The sequence below is a fragment of the Schistocerca cancellata genome, chromosome 5 (genome assembly GCF_023864275.1).
Source record: "Schistocerca cancellata isolate TAMUIC-IGC-003103 chromosome 5, iqSchCanc2.1, whole genome shotgun sequence".
Taxonomy (NCBI): Eukaryota; Metazoa; Arthropoda; class Insecta; order Orthoptera; family Acrididae; genus Schistocerca; species Schistocerca cancellata.
This window is the reverse complement of record NC_064630.1, coordinates 389,843,442-389,864,587: the sequence shown is the minus strand read 5'-3', so window position 1 is coordinate 389,864,587 and position 21,146 is coordinate 389,843,442. Positions and strand designations below refer to the sequence as shown.

The 21,146-nt window shown below is 46.1% G+C and overlaps 1 protein-coding gene across 2 annotated transcripts in view; it reads right to left on the bottom strand.

Annotated features, from left to right (window-relative positions):
- LOC126188028 (armadillo-like helical domain-containing protein 3) overlaps positions 1-21,146 on the bottom strand; it is a 128,640-nt gene that overhangs the window by 99,622 nt on the left and 7,872 nt on the right. For both annotated transcript variants that reach the window (XM_049929449.1, XM_049929450.1), the window contains exons 2-3: positions 18,062-18,182; positions 5,367-5,429 (exon numbers count right to left, since the gene is read on the bottom strand). In XM_049929449.1, coding sequence (XP_049785406.1) covers positions 5,367-5,429; positions 18,062-18,175 — 177 coding nt within the window. In that variant the 5' untranslated portion in view covers positions 18,176-18,182. The remainder of the gene's footprint in view (positions 1-5,366; positions 5,430-18,061; positions 18,183-21,146) is intronic.

The following is a 21,146-nucleotide window of genomic DNA, read 5'->3' as shown; positions in this document are numbered from 1 at the left end:
ATTGTTCCTTGTCTGAAGTTATTCAAATGTTGTTACAGAGCTGTGATGTCATGGAGACCACCACACACTGCGACATAACTATTTCCTAATTAACATACACTGTCTTTTCCTATTCCTTCAACTGAATCATGTTGCAGTGTCAGCCGCATTTGGTTCTGTACTACCTTTGACCTCATACCATGTGTCATTTGACAAATGTCTGCTTGTGCCTGTACATGTGTTATCATTTGTCAAATGTCAAATGACATTTGACAAATGTCTGCTTGTGCCTGTATGTGTGTGTATGTGCGAGTGTATACCTGTCCTTTTTTCCCCCTAAGGTAAGTCTTTCCTATCCCGGGATTGGAATGACTCCTTACCCTCTCCCTTAAAACCCAAATCCTTTCGTCTTTCCCTCTCCTTCCCTCTTTCCTGACGAGGTTGGTTGGTTGGTTGGTGGAAGGAGACCAGACAGCGAGGTCATCGGTCTCATCGGATTAGGGAAGGACGGGGAAGGAAGTCGGCCGTGCCCTTTGAAAGGAACCATCCCAGCATTTGCCTGGAGCGATTTAGGGAAATCACGGAAAACCTAAATCAGGATGGCCGGACGCGGGATTGAACCGTCGTCCTCCTCCTGACGAGGCAACCGATGGTTGCGAAAGCTAGAATTTTGTGTGTATGTTTGTGTGTCTATCGACCTGCCAGTGCTTTTGTTTGGTAAGTCTCATCATCTTTCTTTTTAGATATATTTTTCCCACGTGGAATGTTTCCATATATATATATATATATATATATATATATATATATATATATATATATATATATATATAAACAAAGATGATGTGACTTACCAAATGAAAGTGCTGGCAGGTCGACAGACACACAGACGAACACAAACATACACACAAAATTCAAGCTTTCGCAACAAACTGTTGCCTCATCAGGAAAGAGGGAAGGAGAGGGAAAGACGAAAGGATGTGGGTTTTAAGGGAGAGGGTAAGGAGTCATTCCAGTCCCGGGAGCGGAAAGACTTACCTTAGGGGGGGGAAAAAGGACGGGTATACACTCGCGCACACACACACACATATCCATCCACACATATACAGACACAAGCAGACATATTTATGGTCTTTAAATATATGGTCTTTAAATATGTCTGCTTGTGTCTGTATATGTGTGGATGGATATGTGTGTGTGTGCGAGTGTATACCCGTCCTTTTTTCCCCCTAAGGTAAGTCTTTCCGCTCCCGGGACTGGAATGACTCCTTACCCTCTCCCTTAAAACCCACATCCTTTCGTCTTTCCCTCTCCTTCCCTCTTTCCTGATGAGGCAACAGTTTGTTGCGAAAGCTTGAATTTAGTGTGTATGTTTGTGTTCGTTTGTGTGTCTGTCGACCTGCCAGCACTTTCATTTGGTAAGTCACATCATCTTTGTTTCAGGTATATTTTTCCTTCGTGGAATGTTTCCTTCTATTATAACCATATATATATATATATATATATATATATATATATATATATATATATATATATATATATATATATATATATATATATAAACAAAGATGATGTGACTTACCAAATGAAAGTGCTGGCAGGTCGACAGACACACAGACGAACACAAACATACACACAAAATTCAAGCTTTCGCAACAAACTGTTGCCTCATCAGGAAAGAGGGAAGGAGAGGGAAAGATGAAAGTATGTGGGTTTTAAGGGAGAGGGTAAGGAGTCATTCCAGTCCCGGGAGCGGAAAGACTTACCTTAGGGGGAAAAAAGGACGGGTATACACTCGCACACACACACATATCCAGACACAAGCAGACATATTTAAAGACAAAGAGTCTTGTTTGCCCGTGTCTGCGCATATGCGGATGGACACGTGTGCGTGTGCGCGCGCGCGTGCGTATACCCGTCCCTCCCCCCCCCCCCCCCCCAAGGCAAGTCCCCCTGCTCCCGGGACTGGAACGACTCCCCACCCTCCCCCCCAAACCCCAAATCCCCCCCCCCCCCCCGACGAGGCAACCGTTGGTCGCGAAAGCCAGAACCCCGTGCGCATGCCTGTGCTCGCCCGCGCGTCCGTCGACCCGCCAGCACCCCCACCCGGTAAGTCACATTATCCTTGTTTCCAGGTACATCCCTCCCTCGCGGAATGCCTCCCCCTATCATAACCATACATATATATACATAGTTATAATAGAAGGAAACATTCCACGAAGGAAAAATACATCCAAAAACAAAGATGATGTGACTTACCAAACGAAAGTGCTGGCAGGCCGACAGACACACAGACGAACACAAACGCACACACAAAATTCAAGCTCTCGCAACAAACTGCCGCCCCACCAGGAAAGAGGGAAGGAGAGGGAAAGACGAAAGGATGTGGGTCCCAAGGGAGAGGGCAAGGAGTCACCCCAGTCCCGGGAGCGGAAAGACCCACCCTAGGGGGAAAAAAGGACGGGTACACACTCGCACACGCACACACATCCATCCACACATACACAGACACAAGCAGACATATTTAAAGACAAAGAGTTTGGGCAGAGATGTCAGTCGAGGCAGAAGTGCAGAGGCAAAGATGTTGTTGAATGACAGGTGAGGTATGAGTGGCGGCAACTTGAAATTAGCAGAGATTGAGGCCTGGTGGATAACAGGAAGAGAGGATATATTGAAGAGCAAGTTCCCATCTCCGGAGTTCGGATAGGTTGGTATTGTCTTTAAATATGTCTGCTTGTGTCTGGATATGTGTGTGTGTGCGAGTGTATACCCGTCCTTTTTTCCCCCTAAGGTAGGTCTTTCCGCTCCCGGGACTGGAATGACTCCTTGCCCTCTCCCTTAGAACCCACATCCTTTCATCTTTCCCTCTCCTTCCCTCTTTCCTGATGAGGCAACAGTTTGTTGCGAAAGCTTGAATTTTGTGTGTATGTTTGTGTTCGTCTGTGTGTCTGTCGACCTGCCAGCACTTTCATTTGGTAAGTCACATCATCTTTGTTTTTAGATATATTTTTCCTTCGTGGAATGTTTCAAACTATATATATATATATATATATATATATATATATATATATATATATTTAAAAACAAAGATGATGTGACTTACCAAATGAAAGTGCTGGCAGGTCGACAGACACACAAACAAACACAAACATACACACAAAATCCAAGCTTTCGCAACCAACGGTTGCCTCGTCAGGAAAGAGGGAAGGAGAAGGAAAGACAAAAGGATATGGGTTTTAAGGGAGAGGGTAAGGAGTCATTCCAATCCCGGGAGCGGAAAGACTTACCTTAGGGGGAAAAAAGGACAGGTATACACTGGCACACACACACATATCCATCCACACATACACAGACACAAGCAGACATTTGTAAAGGCAAAGAGTTTGGGCAGAGATGTCAGTCGGGACGGAAGTACAGAGGCAAAGATGATGTTGAAAGACAGGTGAGGTATGAGCGGCGGCAGATTGAAATTAGAAATTAGCGGAGATTGAGGCCTGGCGGATAGCGAGAAGAGAGGATATGCTGAAGGGCAAGTTCCCATCTCCGGAGTTCTGACAGGTTGGTGTTAGTGGGAAGTATCCAGATAACCCGGACGGTGTAACACTGTGCCAAGATGTGCTGGCCGTGCACCAAGGCATGTTTAGCCACAGGGTGATCCTCATTACCAACAAACACTGTCTGCCTGTGTCCATTCATGCGAATGGACAGTTTGTTGCTGGTCATTCCCACATAGAATGCATCACAGTGTAGGCAGGTCAGTTGGTAGATCACGTGGGTGCTTTCACACGTGGCTCTGCCTTTGATTGTGTACACCTTCCGGGTTACAGGACTGGAGTAGGTGGTGGTGGGAGGGTGCATGGGACAGGTTTTACACCGGGGGCGGTTCCCCGGTGTAAAACCTGTCCCATGCACCCTCCCACCACCACCTACTCCAGTCCTGTAACCCGGAAGGTGTACACAATCAAAGGCAGAGCCACGTGTGAAAGCACCCACGTGATCTACCAACTGACCTGCCTACACTGTGATGCATTCTATGTGGGAATGACCAGCAACAAACTGTCCATTCGCATGAATGGACACAGGCAGACAGTGTTTGTTGGTAATGAGGATCACCCTGTGGCTAAACATGCCTTGGTGCACGGCCAGCACATCTTGGCACAGTGTTACACCGTCCGGGTTATCTGGATACTTCCCACTAACACCAACCTGTCAGAACTCCGGAGATGGGAACTTGCCCTTCAGCATATCCTCTCTTCTCGCTATCCTCTCTTCTCGCTATCCGCCAGGCCTCAATCTCCGCTAATTTCTAATTTCAATCTGCCGCCGCTCATACCTCACCTGTCTTTCAACATCATCTTTGCCTCTGTACTTCCGTCCCGACTGACATCTCTGCCCAAACTCTTTGCCTTTACAAATGTCTGCTTGTGTCTGTGTATGTGTGGATGGATATGTGTGTGTGTGCCAGTGTATACCTGTCCTTTTTTCCCCCTAAGGTAAGTCTTTCCGCTCCCGGGATTGGAATGACTCCTTACCCTCTCCCTTAAAACCCATATCCTTTTGTCTTTCCTTCTCCTTCCCTCTTTCCTGACGAGGCAACCGTTGGTTGCGAAAGCTTGGATTTTGTGTGTATGTTTGTGTTTGTTTGTGTGTCTGTCGACCTGCCAGCACTTTCATTTGGTAAGTCACATCATCTTTGTTTTTAAATATATTTTTCCTTCGTGGAATGTTTCCTTCTATTATATATATATATATATATATATATATATATATATATATATATATATATATATATATATATATATATAGAGAGAGAGAGAGAGAGAGAGAGAGAGAGAGAGAGAGAGAGAGAGAGGGAAACATTCCACAATTTTTTCAATGTCTGCTTGTGTCTGTGTATATGCGGATGGATATGTGTGTGTGTGCGCGCACGAGTGTATACCTGTCCTTTTTTCCCCCCTAAGGTAAGTCTTTCCGCTCCCGGGATTGGAATGACTCCTTACCCTCTCCCTTAAAATCCACATCCTTTCGTCTTTCCCTCTCCTTCCCTCTTTCCTGACGAAGCAACCATTTGTTGCGGAAGCTTGCATTTTGTGTGTATGTTTGTGTTTGTTTGTTTGTGTGTCTATCGACCTGCCAGCGCTTTTGTTTGGTAAAGTCTCATCATCTTTGTTTATATATATATATATATATATATATATATATATATATATAGTCTGCTTGTGTCTGTGTATATGCGGATGGATATGTGTGTGTGTGTGTGTGTTTTGTTTTTACACTTAAAAATATAGAACGTCTAAAAAGCTCACACACTCATACATCTGAAGATGAGCAGTGCCTGTCCACAGTTTTTGTTTACTATTTCCTATTCTAATATATCACATTTCACTCACTTTTGGTTTCAGAAGAAAAAATTCTTCCCAAAAATTTGGATTTCCCACAGTTGGATCTTCTCCCTGGAAAAAAAATTTCAGTTCCATGTTAAATCGGCTACCGATTATTACCTTGAGCACTAATACTCATAAACTGACTTACCCATATTAAATAAATTAAGCGAATTTAAAAGAGAGGATCTCCTCAAAAAAAAAAAAAATTCCGCCCACTGGTAGAGGACACAAAAAATTGAGTAAGAATTAAGGAAAGATGGAGGGGGTGGGTGGCTGAGGAGGGGTGTAGATGATTGGAGGGGGATGAATTGGGGCTCAGGAGAGAGAAAGGAGTAGAGGCTCAGGAGTGAGGCAGAAAGGGAGAGGGGTCTAGGGACGGATGGGGGGCAGTTGTCAAAAAGGAGGGTGGATTGAACATGAAAGACAGACTGTAATATGGATGGGAAAGCAATGTAGAAAGGCAAGAATGAGGTAAAAAGTAAAAAGGCTGAGCAATAATTACTAGACTGATGGAGAGTGAATAGGGATTGAGGAGGGAAAGAGAAAGGTTACAATGTAAGGAGCTGGGTTAAGAAGGAAACAAATGAAAGCTTAGTGAGGTAGGTACAGGGGAGAGGGAAGGCTGAGTGTCACAACTGAAAATTAAGGATACCATTAGGTAAGAAAATGGATGAAGCAAGAAAGGGATTGAGAGTAAAAGGTAGGATGTAGGGGGAGAGGGGTTGAGATGGCTGGTTGGTTGATTTGGGGAGTAAGGGCACCAAACTACAGGGTCCGCAGTCCCTTTTCCCTCATTCAAACAGGTATCGAGTTAAAAACAGTCCCAAAAGGAGTCAGTGAAGTTAAGAGGCATAAAACTACAGTAACTTCAAAACACACTGAAAGACAAGAATGACAGAAACTAACACAAAGGGGAAAACGTACACCAAAAGGAAAAAGTAATGGAAGGTATTAAAACAATATAGCAGATAGCCTGGGCTGGCTGATCACAAAATTAAAAAGGATGAGCCAGCCACTCTGCAACACACTAAAATCTCCAGCTTAAAAGATAAGGCGAGATGAACACACACAAGGAAAAGACAAACACCAAGGCAAACAAAACGCACAGAAAGAGTAACGAAGAGGTGAAATGGAGGGAGGGTGGAGGCCACCCTAAGATTGTATGATAAAAACCTCTAAATCAGCTGTTGAGGCATCAATGCCCAACACCAGGTAGCATTCTAGGAAGGTTAAAAGTCCATCACAGAGCAGCTAAAACTGGGCAGTCCGCAGCTCGTGGTTAGTGTTGCTGCCCCTGGATCATAGGGTCCCAGGTTTGATTCCCCGCCAGATTGGGGATTTTCTCTGTCCGGGGACTGGATGTTTGTGTTGTCATCGTCATCATCATCATTCCTGACATTGGTAAGACTGGACTGTTAAAAAAATGGGACTGTGTGCAAATTGGGACTTTGTATGGGCGCTGATGACCGCGCAGTTGAGTGCCACACGAACCAAACATCAAAATTGGGCAGTCCAACAAAATGTGGATGACAGTCACAGGGGAGCCACAGTGACATTGAGGTAGGTCCTCATGATGGACGTGGTGACCATGTGTTAGCTGAGTATGCCCAATGTGAAGCCAGCAAAGGACAACAGAGTCCCTGCAAGTGGCTCGCATGGATGTCCATTACACATTGGTTGTGTCCTTGATAACAGAGAGTTTATTTTGTGTACTGAGGGTGCACCATTCAGTATCCTAGATCGCAAAAATTTTATGGCGGAAGAGCAATTGGAGATCAGTCTCTGGCAGGCCGATCTCCAGAGTTCGTGTACCAGTAGGCTGTCTGGCCAGGCTGTCAGCAAGGTCATTGCCCAGTATCCGGACATGTCCTGGGGTCCAAATGAAGGTCACTGAACATCCACTATTGCCGAGGGCATAAACAGACTCCTGGATAATCATTACCAAAGGATGTAGGAGGAAGCACTGGTCGAGACCTTGTAGACTGCTTAACACTTCGACTGCCAGCAGCATTTTTGTAAATTTTTCAGTTTAGCTGTGACTTTTTTCTTTCATGTTATTTTAAAAAATTAAGCTAGTATATCTTATCTTGAAGGAAATTGTATGAAATCAGTATTAACCTGATAAATATGGTGTGATCAAATACGATGCACATGGCTCATTTTAAACTTAAGATGCAACTAGAAGCTTTATATGCCCATGTGCAGCACTTCTGATGCATACTCGTATATCTGAGGAAGACATTATTGTTGGCAAATAAAAACGCCAACTAACTGCTACATAACTGATTTTTTTAGGACAAATTTGGCATTTCAACGACCTCTGCTTGCTATATCTGTTAGCAAGCTTTCGCCCACCTGCATTGGAGGGTTTCTGGTAACAGCCGTTCAAACATCGTCTCACTGTAGTTTCAACCAGTTTGTGATTCCCATTCATTAGTGTCTCCTGAACACTGTCGATCCTGTGTAACCCATCTGTCTAATGGAAAGCAATGATACACATTTTTTTGTCTTGTAATTTGAACATACAGAGCATGAGCATTTACAAGAGTAATACTGAATAGTAATTCAAAAACCACTTTGTGGTACCACTTCACTGACTTCTTAAATCATGAGCCATAGGTTTTCTTTTGATCTGAAAGACCATTGAAGTGTTTGGTTGCATTGTAATCCACACTGAATTTGGTATTTTCACTTAACTTCTCCTTGTATTCTTTGCCACAAGTTCAGGTGTGTCCTTCACTGTCAAAAAAAATGACCATTTCCCCTTCTTCAATGTTTTTATAGTAATAGTTTTTGGATATCCCCTTCTTTTTTTGTGGAGAGTTCCCACCCAGATCAGTCTCCCCCCCCCCCCCCCCCCCCCCCCATCCAGGAGAACGAGTGCGAAGTTCACAGAAGCGTAGAAGTTATCTACAAAGAGTGTTCTTCCAGAATTCAAAAGTGATTCCATTAACTTCAAAACAATTCTTGTTATTATGTCTATAGTAGTAATTTCATTTCCACAGTACACTTTAACATTCAAGGTATATCCACCTACAGCACACCCTTTGTATAATTTCACTCTGTATTTTCCAGAAATGTAGTGACAAACGTGAAAACTCCCACGAAACTGATTCATTGTTTCATGGATACAAACAGCTTCACCTGGAATGAAAGCTTGCTGCAATTTTGTGTTTATATGATTCACAAGCTTTCTTATTTTGAACACCTTGTCATGTTCATTTATGTTTTCTGTTTTCATTTGCCACTAAAATGTATGCAATGGAACAACAAATCAAAACATATCTCGAAATATAGTAGAAGACACCTGGTTTTTGTAAAGCAGATTCCTGCTCCAGTAATCCCCCACTCTTGGCTTATGATCAAGCCCCATCCACAACATAAGTCCCAACAATTTCCTCAAATCAACAGCACTTATATCACTCCATAAAGTAAATCTTAATGACAGTAATAATGTCTCTGCAGCCATTCTGCTAACAATCTTTTCTGCAGCGTAACATTTTGCTTCCTTCACTATGAAACTGCACATTTCTCCATCAAGAAAAATTGTAAGCTTCAATGGTATGAATGTTTGCAGCTAGATTGCCCAAAAGTGCATTGCCTACTCCACAGTTAGCAGATAGGCCCTAATACGATTTTTTTTTGCATTTCCTTACATGTAAGACCATTTTACTTGTAAAGTAGGAATCCCACGAATACAAGATATCTCTGCAGCTGAAAGCTCACTTTCACTGTTTGCGTCAATGGAAGATGAAACTTTATTTGCCCCATTTGTGGCCACATCATTCATAACTTGCATGTGTACCTTCTGTTTCTTCAGTGGAATTATTTCATCTTCACTGCTACTATTACTAAAGGAAGGAGCATGATAGTCTGGGACAGAATTACAGCCACTCGCTAACAGTGCTCATGACCCCTGTGTGATCGAATATGATGTACAAGGTGAAAACGGAGAAACCGGTGAGCATCATATATATAATGCACATGGCGGTGAAAGTGTTAAGGAGTCACTACAGATGACGAAGGACTCACCTGCGCAGGAGCCAATATGCTCCAAGAGTGCAATAGATGGCTATCAACTCTACAGAGAAAACATTGCAGCCATATGGCAAGGAGTGCAGTTCAGTATGTCCAATGTAAACATAAGCGAAGCCAATAAGACTGTCGACCATTGATCCACTGGTGTAGACTATTTCTGAGCCCTGGAACTCACCGAGAAGAGAGAAAAATTGCCGGAGGAGAGCCCCGGGTGGAACTGACCCCTTTGGGCCTTGCAACAGATTCAAAGTTGTGGCCAAGGCATGGATCACAATAACAGGAGAAAGGAAGAACTAGAAAATGACAGGAGGACAACAAACACTACAATGGACAAAACAGGACAAGAAAACCACAGAGAGATGCAAGAAACATGGAGAAGAGACTAAAAACAAGAAAGCAGATTACAATGGCTGGCTGACCATGTGAATAAAAAAGCAGGAGCCAGCCACTCTGCAACACATTAAAACCTCCACCCTAAAAGCCCTAGGGTGGAGGACACAGAGGGACAAAGAACATGTGCTAAAACTCAGATCATATGATAAAACCCACCCTCACAAATAAAACGTAAAACTAAAACTGCTGTTGCAGCATTGTCGGCCAACACTGAAGGTAGGGTGCTGGGAAGGATAAAAGTCTACCGCAGAGCAGCTAAAAGTGGACAGTCCTGCAAGAGATGGACGACTGTCATTTGGGAGCCACAGCGACGACACTGAGGTGGGTCCTCACAACAGAGGAGGTAACCATGTGTGAGCCACATATGGCCAATGCGGAGCCGACAAAGGACAACTGATTCCCTGCGAGAAGCCCGCAGGGAAGACTTTCACACATTCGCGGTCTCCTTAATGACACGCAGTTTGTTGTGCATACTATTATGCCAGTCCATCTCCCAAAGCCGATAAACTTTGCGGCGTAAGACAGAACACAGGTCAGTTTCAGAGATGCCCATCTCCAGGAGCAGTTTCCACATAGCCTGTTTGGCCAGCCTGTCAGCATGTTTGCTGCCTGGGATTCCAACATGTCCTGGGGTCCACACAAACATCACTGAACGACTGGACCATTCCAGGGCAGAGATGGACTCCTGGATGTTCACTACCAAAGGATGGTGAGGCTAGCACTGGTCGACAGCTTGTAAGCTGCTCAGGGAGTCAGGACAGAGAAGAAATGACTCAGCAGAACAGGAACGGATGTACTGATGTGCACGAGATATGGCCACACCCTCTGCAGTGAATACACTGCAGCCAGCGGGCAAGGAATGCTGCTGAATATGGCCTCTGTGGACATAGGTGAAACCAACATTACCATGAGCCATCGAGCTGTCAGTGTAAACAACTTCAGAGCCCCGGAACACGTCAAGAATCGAAAGGAAGTGACAGTGGAGAGCGGCAGCATTAATGGATTCCTTGGGACCATGCAAAAAGTCCAGCTGAAGCTTCAGCCGAGGTGTACACCATGGAAGTGTATGTGAATGGACCTCAAGTAGAGGTGATAAAGGGAAGCACTCCAATTCAGAGAGAAGAGATCGCACACGAACCGAAATCATGAGCCCTGACCTAAGCTGCCAATATGGGAGATGAACTGCAACGGGAGGCACCAGGAGACGGTAATTCTGATACTCAGGAAAACTACGAATGTGTGCAACATAACTGGCAAGTAGTTGCACACGTCGGATCCACACTGGGACTCCAGCCTCCACCAGGACACTGGTCACCACACTCGTTCTAAAAGCTCCTGTCGCTAGAAGAATGCCACAGTGGTGCACTAGGCTGAGTAAGTGCAATGCTGAGGGCACCGCCAAACCGTAAACCAGACTCCCACAGTCAAGGCGGGATTGAACAAGGGCTCTGCAGAGCTGCAACAGCGTAGAGTGATCTGCACCCCAGTTGGTAATGCTCAGGCAGCAGAGAGCATTGAGGTGCTGCCAGCACTCCTGCTTAAGCTGATGAAGGTGAGGTACTCAAATCAATCAGGCGTCGAAAACCAGTCCTAAGAATCAATATGTCTCCACTACAGTGAGTAGATCGTCATTAAGGTAAAGTTCAGGTTCCGGATGAATGGTACGACGTCGACAAAAGTGCATGACACAAGATTTCATGGCTGAAAACTGGAAGCCGTGGGCTAGAGCCCATGACTGCGCCTTGTGAATGGCTCCCTGTAGGTGCCGCTCAGAAACACCAGTACTGGAGGAGCAATATGAAATGCAGAAGTCATCTGCATACAGAGAAAAGGAGACCAATGGCCCTACAGCTGCTGCTAGGCCGTTAATGGTCACTAAAAATAGAGATACACGTAATATGGAGCCCTGCAGAACACCGTTATCCTCAATACGGGGGGGAACTATGGGAGGCACCAGCTTGGACACGAAAAGTATGGAACGACAGGAGGTTTTGGATACAAATCGGGAGGAGGCCCTGGAGACCCCACTCATATAATGTGTCGAGGATATGTCGTCGCCAGGTCGTTTACGTAAGTAAAAAAAGACGGCAACAAGATGCTGGCGTTTGGAAAAGGGTGATCGAATGGCAGACTTGAGAGACCCACGATTATCAGTGGTAGAGCGATCCTGGTGGAAGACGCCCTGACATGGAACCAGAAGGCCATGTGACTCCAGGACTCAACTCAACCGCCGACACACCATATGTTCCAACAGCTTACAGAGAACGTTGGTGAGGATGATGGGCCGATAGCTATCCACATCAAGCGGATTTTTACCGGGTTTAGCACCAGAATGATGGTGCTCTCCTGCCACTGCAACGGAAAGACGCCATTGCTCCAGATCCAGTTGAAGATGAGGAGATTTCGCTTGTAGTCAGACGAGAGATGTTTAATCATCTGACTGTGGATCCGATATGGCCCATGAGCTGTGTTGGGGCAATGTGCAAGGGCGCTGAGGAGCTCCCATTCTGTAAATGGGGTATTATAGGGTTCACTGTGATGTGTAGTGAACAAGAGGACTTTCCTTTCCATCCGCCGTTTGAGGGTGCGAAAGGCTGGGGGGTAGTTCTCCGACGCAGAGGCTCGAGCGTAGTGCTCAGCAATCGCGTTTGCGTCGGTAGAGAGCATGCCATTGATGTTAATGCCAGACACACCTGTTGGGGTCTGGTACTCAAAGAGACATCTGAGCTTTGTCCAGACTTGGGAAGGTGATGTCTGGCACCCAATGGTCGACACATACCTCTCCCAACACTCTTGTTTCCATCGTTTTATAAGCAGCCAAATGTGGGCATGGAGCCACTTAAAGGCCATTAGGTGCTCTAGGTAAAGGTGCCGCTTATGTTGCTTTAGAGCTCGCTGACGCTCTTTAACTGCCTCAGCGACTTCCGGTGACCACCAAGGGACTGTCTTTCGCCTGGGGCACCCTAGAGAACGAGGGATCGTGTTTCCCGCTGCACAAATTATTGTTGTAATGACCTGCTCAATCACAACATCAATGGCATCACAAGGGGGAGAGTCAACTGTGACAGCCGAGGTGAAGGCTACCCAGTCTGCCTTGCATAAAGCCCATCTGGGTACGTGCCCATGGGCATGATGCTGGAGGAGTGACAGGAAGATGGGGAAGTGGTCACTACCACACAGGTCATCATGTGCTCTCCAGTGGATACTCGGGAGAAGTCCTGGGCTGCAAATTGATAAATCAATGGCTGAGTAACTACCATGAGCCACATTGAAATGTGTGGCGGCCCCAGTATTAAGAGGCAGAGGTTGAGTTGGGACAGTAAATTTTCGACCTCTCTGCCAAGGCCACGAAGCATGGTGCTACCCCACAAGGGGTTATAGGCATTAAAATTTCTGAAAAGTAGGAAAAGTTTAGGGAGTTGATCAATCAGTGCAGCCAATAAATTCAGGGATACCACACCATCTGGAGGGAGATATACATTGCAGACAGTTATTTCCTGCATTGTCTGTATCCTGACAGCCACAGCTTCAAGAGGAGTTTGAAGGGGCACTGGTTCACAACATACCGAGTTCAGGACATAAACGCAAACTCCACCTGACACACTATTATATTCACTACAGTTCTTGTAATATCCCCTGTAGCTACGAAGGGCAGGGGTCCGCATTGCCGGAAACCAGGTTTCCTGGAGGGCAATGCAGAAAGCAGGTGTAAAGTTTAATAGCTGCCGTAGCTCAGCCAGGGGGTGGAAAAAACCGCCACAATTCCACTGGAGGATGGTGTGATCGTGAGACTAGGAAGGCAGGAAGCACTCAATGAGGCAGTCTATGCCTCAGGGTCACCTGCTGCCACCAAGTTATTTCCTGAACAGGCTATATTCATTATGTCTGAGGGTCTGGTGAGATATAGGTCCTCAGCGGATGCCAGAATCTTCACCTCATACTCAAACGCAGAGCTTGTAGGCAGCAGCAGCGGTGGTGTGGGTGCCACCGCAATTCCCTTGGTCTTGGGGGGGTCTTCTTCCTGAATTTCTCTCACTGATTCTTGGGTTTCTCTGGCTGCGAGGGCTTCACTGATTCAGTCTCTGGGACTGAAGATGATCATGAAGCCCTATGACCAGCTGCTTTTAGGCACTTCAGCAACTGGCGGGTATCATCTTTCCCACTAGCTGAAACCTGTGAAGGGAGTGACCCGAGGAACCCCTTCCTAGCGAGAGGAGTCAAAGAAGACCTATGCTTCTCCAGCTGAGAAGTGGGGACTTGTGTCCCCGATGGTTGGGGGGACAGTGCTCCCAAGGTAGGTGGTGTGGGAGCAACAGGGAGGGAAGTGCCCCCCACCATCAAGGAGGCAGGTGTAGTCTTGCGGCTCTGAGGGCCGACTGGAACTTGGGGAACTGATGGGACTACAACTATTCTTGTAGCGGTGGCATAAGAGGAGGTCATAGGCACAGGATGTAGGCGTTCAAATTTCTTTTGGCCTCAGTGTAGATCAGTTGCACCAGGGTCTTGTATTCCATGATTTTCCTTTCTCGCTGTAAAATCCTGCAGTCTAGTGAGCAAGGAGAATGATGTTCTCCACAGTTGACACAGATGGGAGGCGGGGCACATGGAATATTGGGATCGGATGTATGTCCACAATCTTGACATGTGATGCTGGAAGTACAGCGGGAAGACATATGCGGCCGAGCTTCCAGCATTTAAAGCAAGGCATCCGGGGAGGGATATATGGCTTGACATCACAGTGGGAGACCATCACCTTGACCTTCTCGGGTAATGTGTCACCCTCGAAGGCCAAGATGAAGGCAATGGTGGCAAACTGATTATCCCTCAGACCCCGAAGGGCATATTGGACGAAATGAACTCCTCGTAACTCTAAGCTGGCATGCAGCTCATTGTCAGACTGCAAAAGAAGGTCCCTGTGAAATATAATCCTTTGCACCATATTTAAGCTCTTATGAGGTGTGAGGGTAATGGAAACATCCCCAAGCTTGTCACAAGCGAGTAATGCCTGTGACTGGGCAGAGGATGTTGTTTTTATCAAGACTGACCCTGACTGCATTTTAGACAAGCCCTCCACCTCCCCATACTTGTCCTCTAAATGCTCTACAACAAACTGAGGCTTCATTGAGACAAAGGAGTCCCCATCAGCTCACGTACATACGAGCTACCGGGGCAAATAAGATTCGCTGTCGTCCTTAGCCTGGCGTTCCTTCCATCGTGTGGCCAAAGAGGGGAACAATTTAGGATCATACTTTCTTGCATTGTACTGAGACTTGGAATGGTTAGAGATTGCTGGTGTTTGATCACCAGCAAGTGATTATCCCTCAGACCCCGAAGGGCACACCGGATGAAATAAACTCCTCGTCACTCTAAGTTGGCACGCAGCTTGTTGTCAGATTGCAAAATATGGTATGTTTTACTGCACGTCATCCCCCTGATGCCATCCACTCTGACCAGGGGCCCTCCCCACAGGCACCACCCAGCCGCAGCAAAGGCCACCTGGCAGGATGGCCATTGCCAGAATTCCCGATGTCTGAGGCTTCCTGTGTAGTCAGGGGGCTACAACCAACAGGGTACATGGTGGCCCCACCACAATGGACTGGCTACCATGCTTGATATGAGGTGTGAAGAATTCCATCGTTATTGTTGGCACAGAAAAAAACTCTACATAGTGGGTGGAGGAAAATGCGCACAGGACGGTGTCCTCGCTCAAGAGATGGAGGATGAGCAGGACTGCAATTCCACAACAAGAATGTAGGCTAAAGATCTCAATGCATAATGGACACAATGCACCATGTAAGCTTCGAGAAAATTTTGAAAAATGGAGGTCAAACCCTACAGGGGATCATCACAAAGTCCGAAAGGTGAGAGACTCCTTTTTCCTCTTACGACAGGCAGGAATACCTCGGGCCTATTCTAACCCCCGGGTTCACAGGGCGGGGGTCCCAAGGGATCCCTTCAGTGTGAGAGGAGGCTGTGGCTTCTCCGGCTTTTGGGAGGGGCCCAATGTCCCTGGAGTTTGTCAGGGGTAGTGTTCCTGAAATAGGTGCTTTAGGAGCAACGGAAGAATAGGTGCATCCAACCACCAAGGGGGTGGATGTATTAGGATGGCCCAAAGGGACCACTATACCTGGCAGAGATTATGGAACTGCAGTCGCAAGTGAAGGCAATGTCGACACAGCTGCAGCATATGTAGGTTTCAAGTGAATGGGATGCAATCATTCAAATTTACGTTTAGCCCCTTGGTAAGTCAGCCGGTCCGGGGTCTTGTACTCTATAATTTTCCGCTCCTTTTGGAGTACTGTGCAGTTTGACGAGCAGGGGTAGTGGTGCTCTCCAAAGTTGACACACATAGGAGGAAGTGTCACACATGAAGTATTTGGATGTAGCGAATGTCTGCAGTCTCATGTGGCACTGGAAGCGAAGTGGCCAAATTTCCAGCACTTAAAGTACTGCATAGGAGGAGGGACGTATGCTTTTATGTCAAATCGATAAACCATCACTTTGACCTTCTCAGGCAATGAATCATCCTCAAAGGCCAAGATGAAGGCACCGGTAGCAACCCTATTGTCTTTGGGACCCCTATAGATGCACCAGATGAAGTGAATACCCCACCATTTTAAACTGGCGCAGAAATCATTGTCAGACTGCAAAAGAAGGTCACGATGGAAAATAATTCCCTGGAGCATGTTGAGGGTTGTATGGGGAATGACGGAAATGGGAATATCACCCACCTTGTCACAAGCGAGCAATGCCCGTGACTGGGCCAGGGATGCTGTCTGAATTAGGACTGCCCCACTTCTCATTTTCGATAACACTGCCATTACCCCAAACTGGTCCTCCAGGTGTTTTGTAGCCAGAAAGGAGTCCCTACCCATTCTGCTGCAGACTAAATACCTTGGTGAGTAATGCTTCCTCTGGTCCATAGATCTACATTCCTCCAGTGGTGTGGATAGGGAGGGGGATGACTTAGGATCTTATCTGTCAGCATTAAAGTCGACTTTTCCTTTTTTAGAGAGTGCTGGGGCCATTCAGTCCCCAGCCAAAGATGACTTGGTCTGCTTCATTGTAGGTCATCCACCCTGATGCCACCCACTCCGATCAGCTGCGCTCCCCATGGGTGCTACCCAGCCACAGCAAAGGCCACCTGGCATGATGGCTGTTGCTGGGAGTCCCAATGCCCCAAGAATATGGGCATCTACTCCTTGGCATACGTGGTGAGTTTACAGTTCAGGCATCAGCAGTGCGATCCCTGTGTTGTCAGGGGGCTACCACCAAATGGGTACATCATGGCCCCATTGCAGCTGACTGGCTATCATGCTGGATGTTGGGTGCCAAAAAATCCAATATTGTCACGGGGACGAAAGAGGGCAGTGGACTATGGAAGTAGATGATTTACCCTATATGGCGTCGTTGTCCAGATAACTGGATTGCAGGTGGAGTTGCAGATCCAGGACAATATGAGGTGCAGAAGGTCTAATTGTACACTGGATATATGGCGTACCACATTAGGCGTCCTTCCCCAAATGGCCCGCACTTCGGATAATTTGGAAAGATGTGTAGCTCAAACACTAAAAGGGGACCATAACTCATTAGGATGAAAAGTGGGAGACTCCTTTTAGTCACCTATTACGACAGGCATGAATACCTTGGACCTATTCTAACCCCCAAACCCACAGGGGGGGGGGGGGGGGGGGGGGGGAGGGAGTTTGACATGAGACAAAGGACAGGACAGTGGGAGAGGAGGGAGATATCAAGGAAAATTAATGGAAAAGGGTAAATGTATTAATTTGAGTTAAGGGAGCCCACTCTGGAACTGGCGAAGTCTAAAGTTAAGTGTAAATTGTTCTGACACCTCTGACAGTTGATGACCTCTTCTACTGCAAGTTCTTTGCTTTCCATATTTTGGGAGGAGCTAGTAGGGAACAAAACAACAAAAACTTGTCTAGTAAACATTAGCTCTAAAATGAATACCTTAAGAACTAGGAACACTTGTTTAGCAGAAGAGATGTGTTTCACAGCAGCAAGGATGAACAAATGCTCATGGTTCTTAAGGTATGCACTGCAGGCCCTAGGTTTAATAGACTTTGTTTTGTTCCATATTACTTACTCACAAAATACTAAAAGCAAAGAGCTTACATTGGAAGAGGTCCACTGCCAGAGGTATTAGGTCCCTTGCCTCAAATCAATACTTTTACCCTCGTCCATCATCCCTGAAAGTCTGTAATATCATCATGAAGAAAGAGAATATTCTAATATTAGACATAACTTACCCTAAAGAAAGACTCGTATATCTGGACTACTTTCTCCTTCAACTGCCTTTTGGAACCTGATCCACTACGTTTTCTCGATGCCATACTTTCACTCACAAATATTTTCACTTGCATTTAGTACCTAGAAAACAGGATAGCAGAGTTAAATTAGGTCAAAATGGTTCAACTTTAGCACAAGTAAATGTTATTGGAACTTCACAGCTATGAAATATGTGATGGGTGCATTTACAGAAGAGTCACTATAATTGAAAAATTACTTTTAGGGAATTTTGTAGGCTACAACATCTTCTTTGGCAAAATGTTAGCAAACTTTGTGAGCACATTATGATACACTTTAGAGAATGCCTCATCGAACTGTAGCTGTTACACATATGAAGCTGCTAAATACTTATAGTGTACTTGTGCCACCCTTTTGCCTGTAGTTACAGTAAGATTACATTTAAATGAGGAGTTAACAGCTACGACAAAGCATTTATATCTTATGCTCCAAGGAATTATTAACTTTTATCTGCATTATGAATGCAAATATGAAGCTACAATCTGTGTAAATATCATTTGAAAATTTCCACTTTCCAAACTCTATGACTATGACAGGAACATAATACACTCCTGGAAATGGAAAAAAGAACACATTGACACCAGTGTGTCAGACCCACCATACTTGCTCCGGACACTGCGAGAGGGCTGTACAAGCAATGATCACACGCACGGCACAGCGGACACACCAGGAACCGCGGTGTTGGCCGTCGAATGGCGCTAGCTGCGCAGCATTTGTGCACCGCCGCCGTCAGTGTCAGCCAGTTTGCCGTGGCATACGGAGCTCCATCGCAGTCTTTAACACTGGTAGCATGCCGCGACAGCGTGGACGTGAACCGTATGTGCAGTTGACGGACTTTGAGTGAGGGCGTATAGTGGGCATGCGGGAGGCCGGGTGGACGTACCGCCGAATTGCTCAACACGTGGGGCGTGAGGTCTCCACAGTACATCGATGTTGTCGCCAGTGGTCGGCGGAAGGTGCACGTGCCCGTCGACCTGGGACCGGACCGCAGCGACGCATGGATGCACGCCAAGACCGTAGGATCCTACGCAGTGCCGTAGGGGACCGCACCGCCACTTCCCAGCAAATTAGGGACACTGTTGCTCCTGGGGTATCGGCGAGGACCATTCGCAACCGTCTCCATGAAGCTGGGCTACGGTTCCGCACACCGTTAGGCTGTCTTCCGCTCACGCCCCAACATCGTGCAGCCCGCCTCCAGTGGTGTCGCGACAGGCGTGAATGGAGGGACGAATGGAGACGTGTCGTCTTCAGCGATGAGAGTCGCTTCTGCCTTGGTGCCAATGATGGTCGTATGGGTGTTTGGCGCCGTGCAGGTGAGCGCCACAATCAGGACTGCATACGACCGAGGCACACAGGGCCAACACCCGGCATCATGGTGTGGGGAGCGATCTCCTACACTGGCCGTACACCACTGGTGATCGTCGAGGGGACACTGAATAGTGCACGGTACATCCAAACCGTCATCGAACCCATCGTTCTACCATTCCTAGACCGGCAAGGGAACTTGCTGTTCCAACATGAAAATGCACGTCCGCATGTATCCCGTGCCACCCAACGTGCTCTAGAAGGTGTAAGTCAACTACCCTGGCCAGCAAGATCTCCGGATCTGTCCCCCATTGAGCATGTTTGGGACTGGATGAAGCGTCGTCTCACGCAGTCTGCACGTCCAGCACGAACGCTGGTCCAACTGAGGCGCCAGGTGGAAATGGCATGGCAAGCCGTTCCACAGGACTACATCCAGCATCTCTACGATCGTCTCCATGGGAGAATAGCAGCCTGCATTGCTGCGAAAGGTGGATATACACTGTACTAGTGCCGACATTGTGCATGCTCTGTTGCCTGTGTCTATGTGCCTGTGGTTCTGTCAGTGTGATCATTTGATGTATCTGACCCCAGGAATGTGTCAATAAAGTTTCCCCTTCCTGGGACAATGAATTCACGGTGTTCTTATTTCAGTTTCCAGTAGTGTATTTCCTAACATATGAAGTCATGGGTGTAACTGTCACAATTTTTTGTATTTGAAAATAAATGCACATTAGAGTAAAAGGAAAGTATCTGAAAAACACACAAGGAGAAGGGAATGACAGCTTGTGATGTCAAAACAACTATCACACACAGGGAAGAGTCAGATATACTAGTAACCTGTAATTTCATTCCATAACACATACTAATTTGCACAAGACACTAACACAGAGGAGACATAAGTTTGTACTATTAAAAACAATTAAATATAAGGAGAAATAGGAAACAAAAAACAGAAAGACGAAAGACCTCAACCTTGGAAATAAGGCAAAATGAGAACTGAGAGAGACAGAGGGATCCGCTTAAGGTTTTTTACCCAGAGAGTTGGTACCATTAATACATGAATAAAACTGAGTTCAGAAATATTCACATAACCCAAATGATAAAACAAACTAACAAACAAACCCTTAACACTTCCTGGCAGATCAAAACTGTGTTGCACTGGGACTCAAACCCAGAATATTGTCCTTTGCTGGTAATGGTCTTGTTGAGTTAGATTCAGTGCAGTTTTAGTCTGCCAAAAAGTTTTTAAATTGTACACACTTGCAGTGGAGCGAAAGATTCATTATGAAGCCAAGTACTTGCTGACAGTATTACACTGAGGTTTTCTGCAACTATTCATGGTCTTATTTATACGATCTACTACAAATAACATGTAAGTGGGGAGACATGCAAATAGCTATTCTGTCTGTTACGAAGGCCTATTCTTCTTGACTTAGCATGAGAGAAGGAAGTGATATACCTGTAGATTTTCTCTCATATGAGTGCTGCTTAATCTCCCATTCATTTCTCTACACTCTAAGTAAGTCTTCTGGCAAACAGGAGGTCTTCATTCTCATGCTATGTTGGGAGGAGTACGTAACAGAAAAAATTCTTAGTTCTTCTCCAACAGTACTGTGTGCCACAACTGTTTTGGCAAGTTCACTGTCTAGGAAAATGCTTAAAATCACTAGAATGTGCTGGATCTCCCTCCACCCTATCTACTCCAAACTCTTTCGAACTATC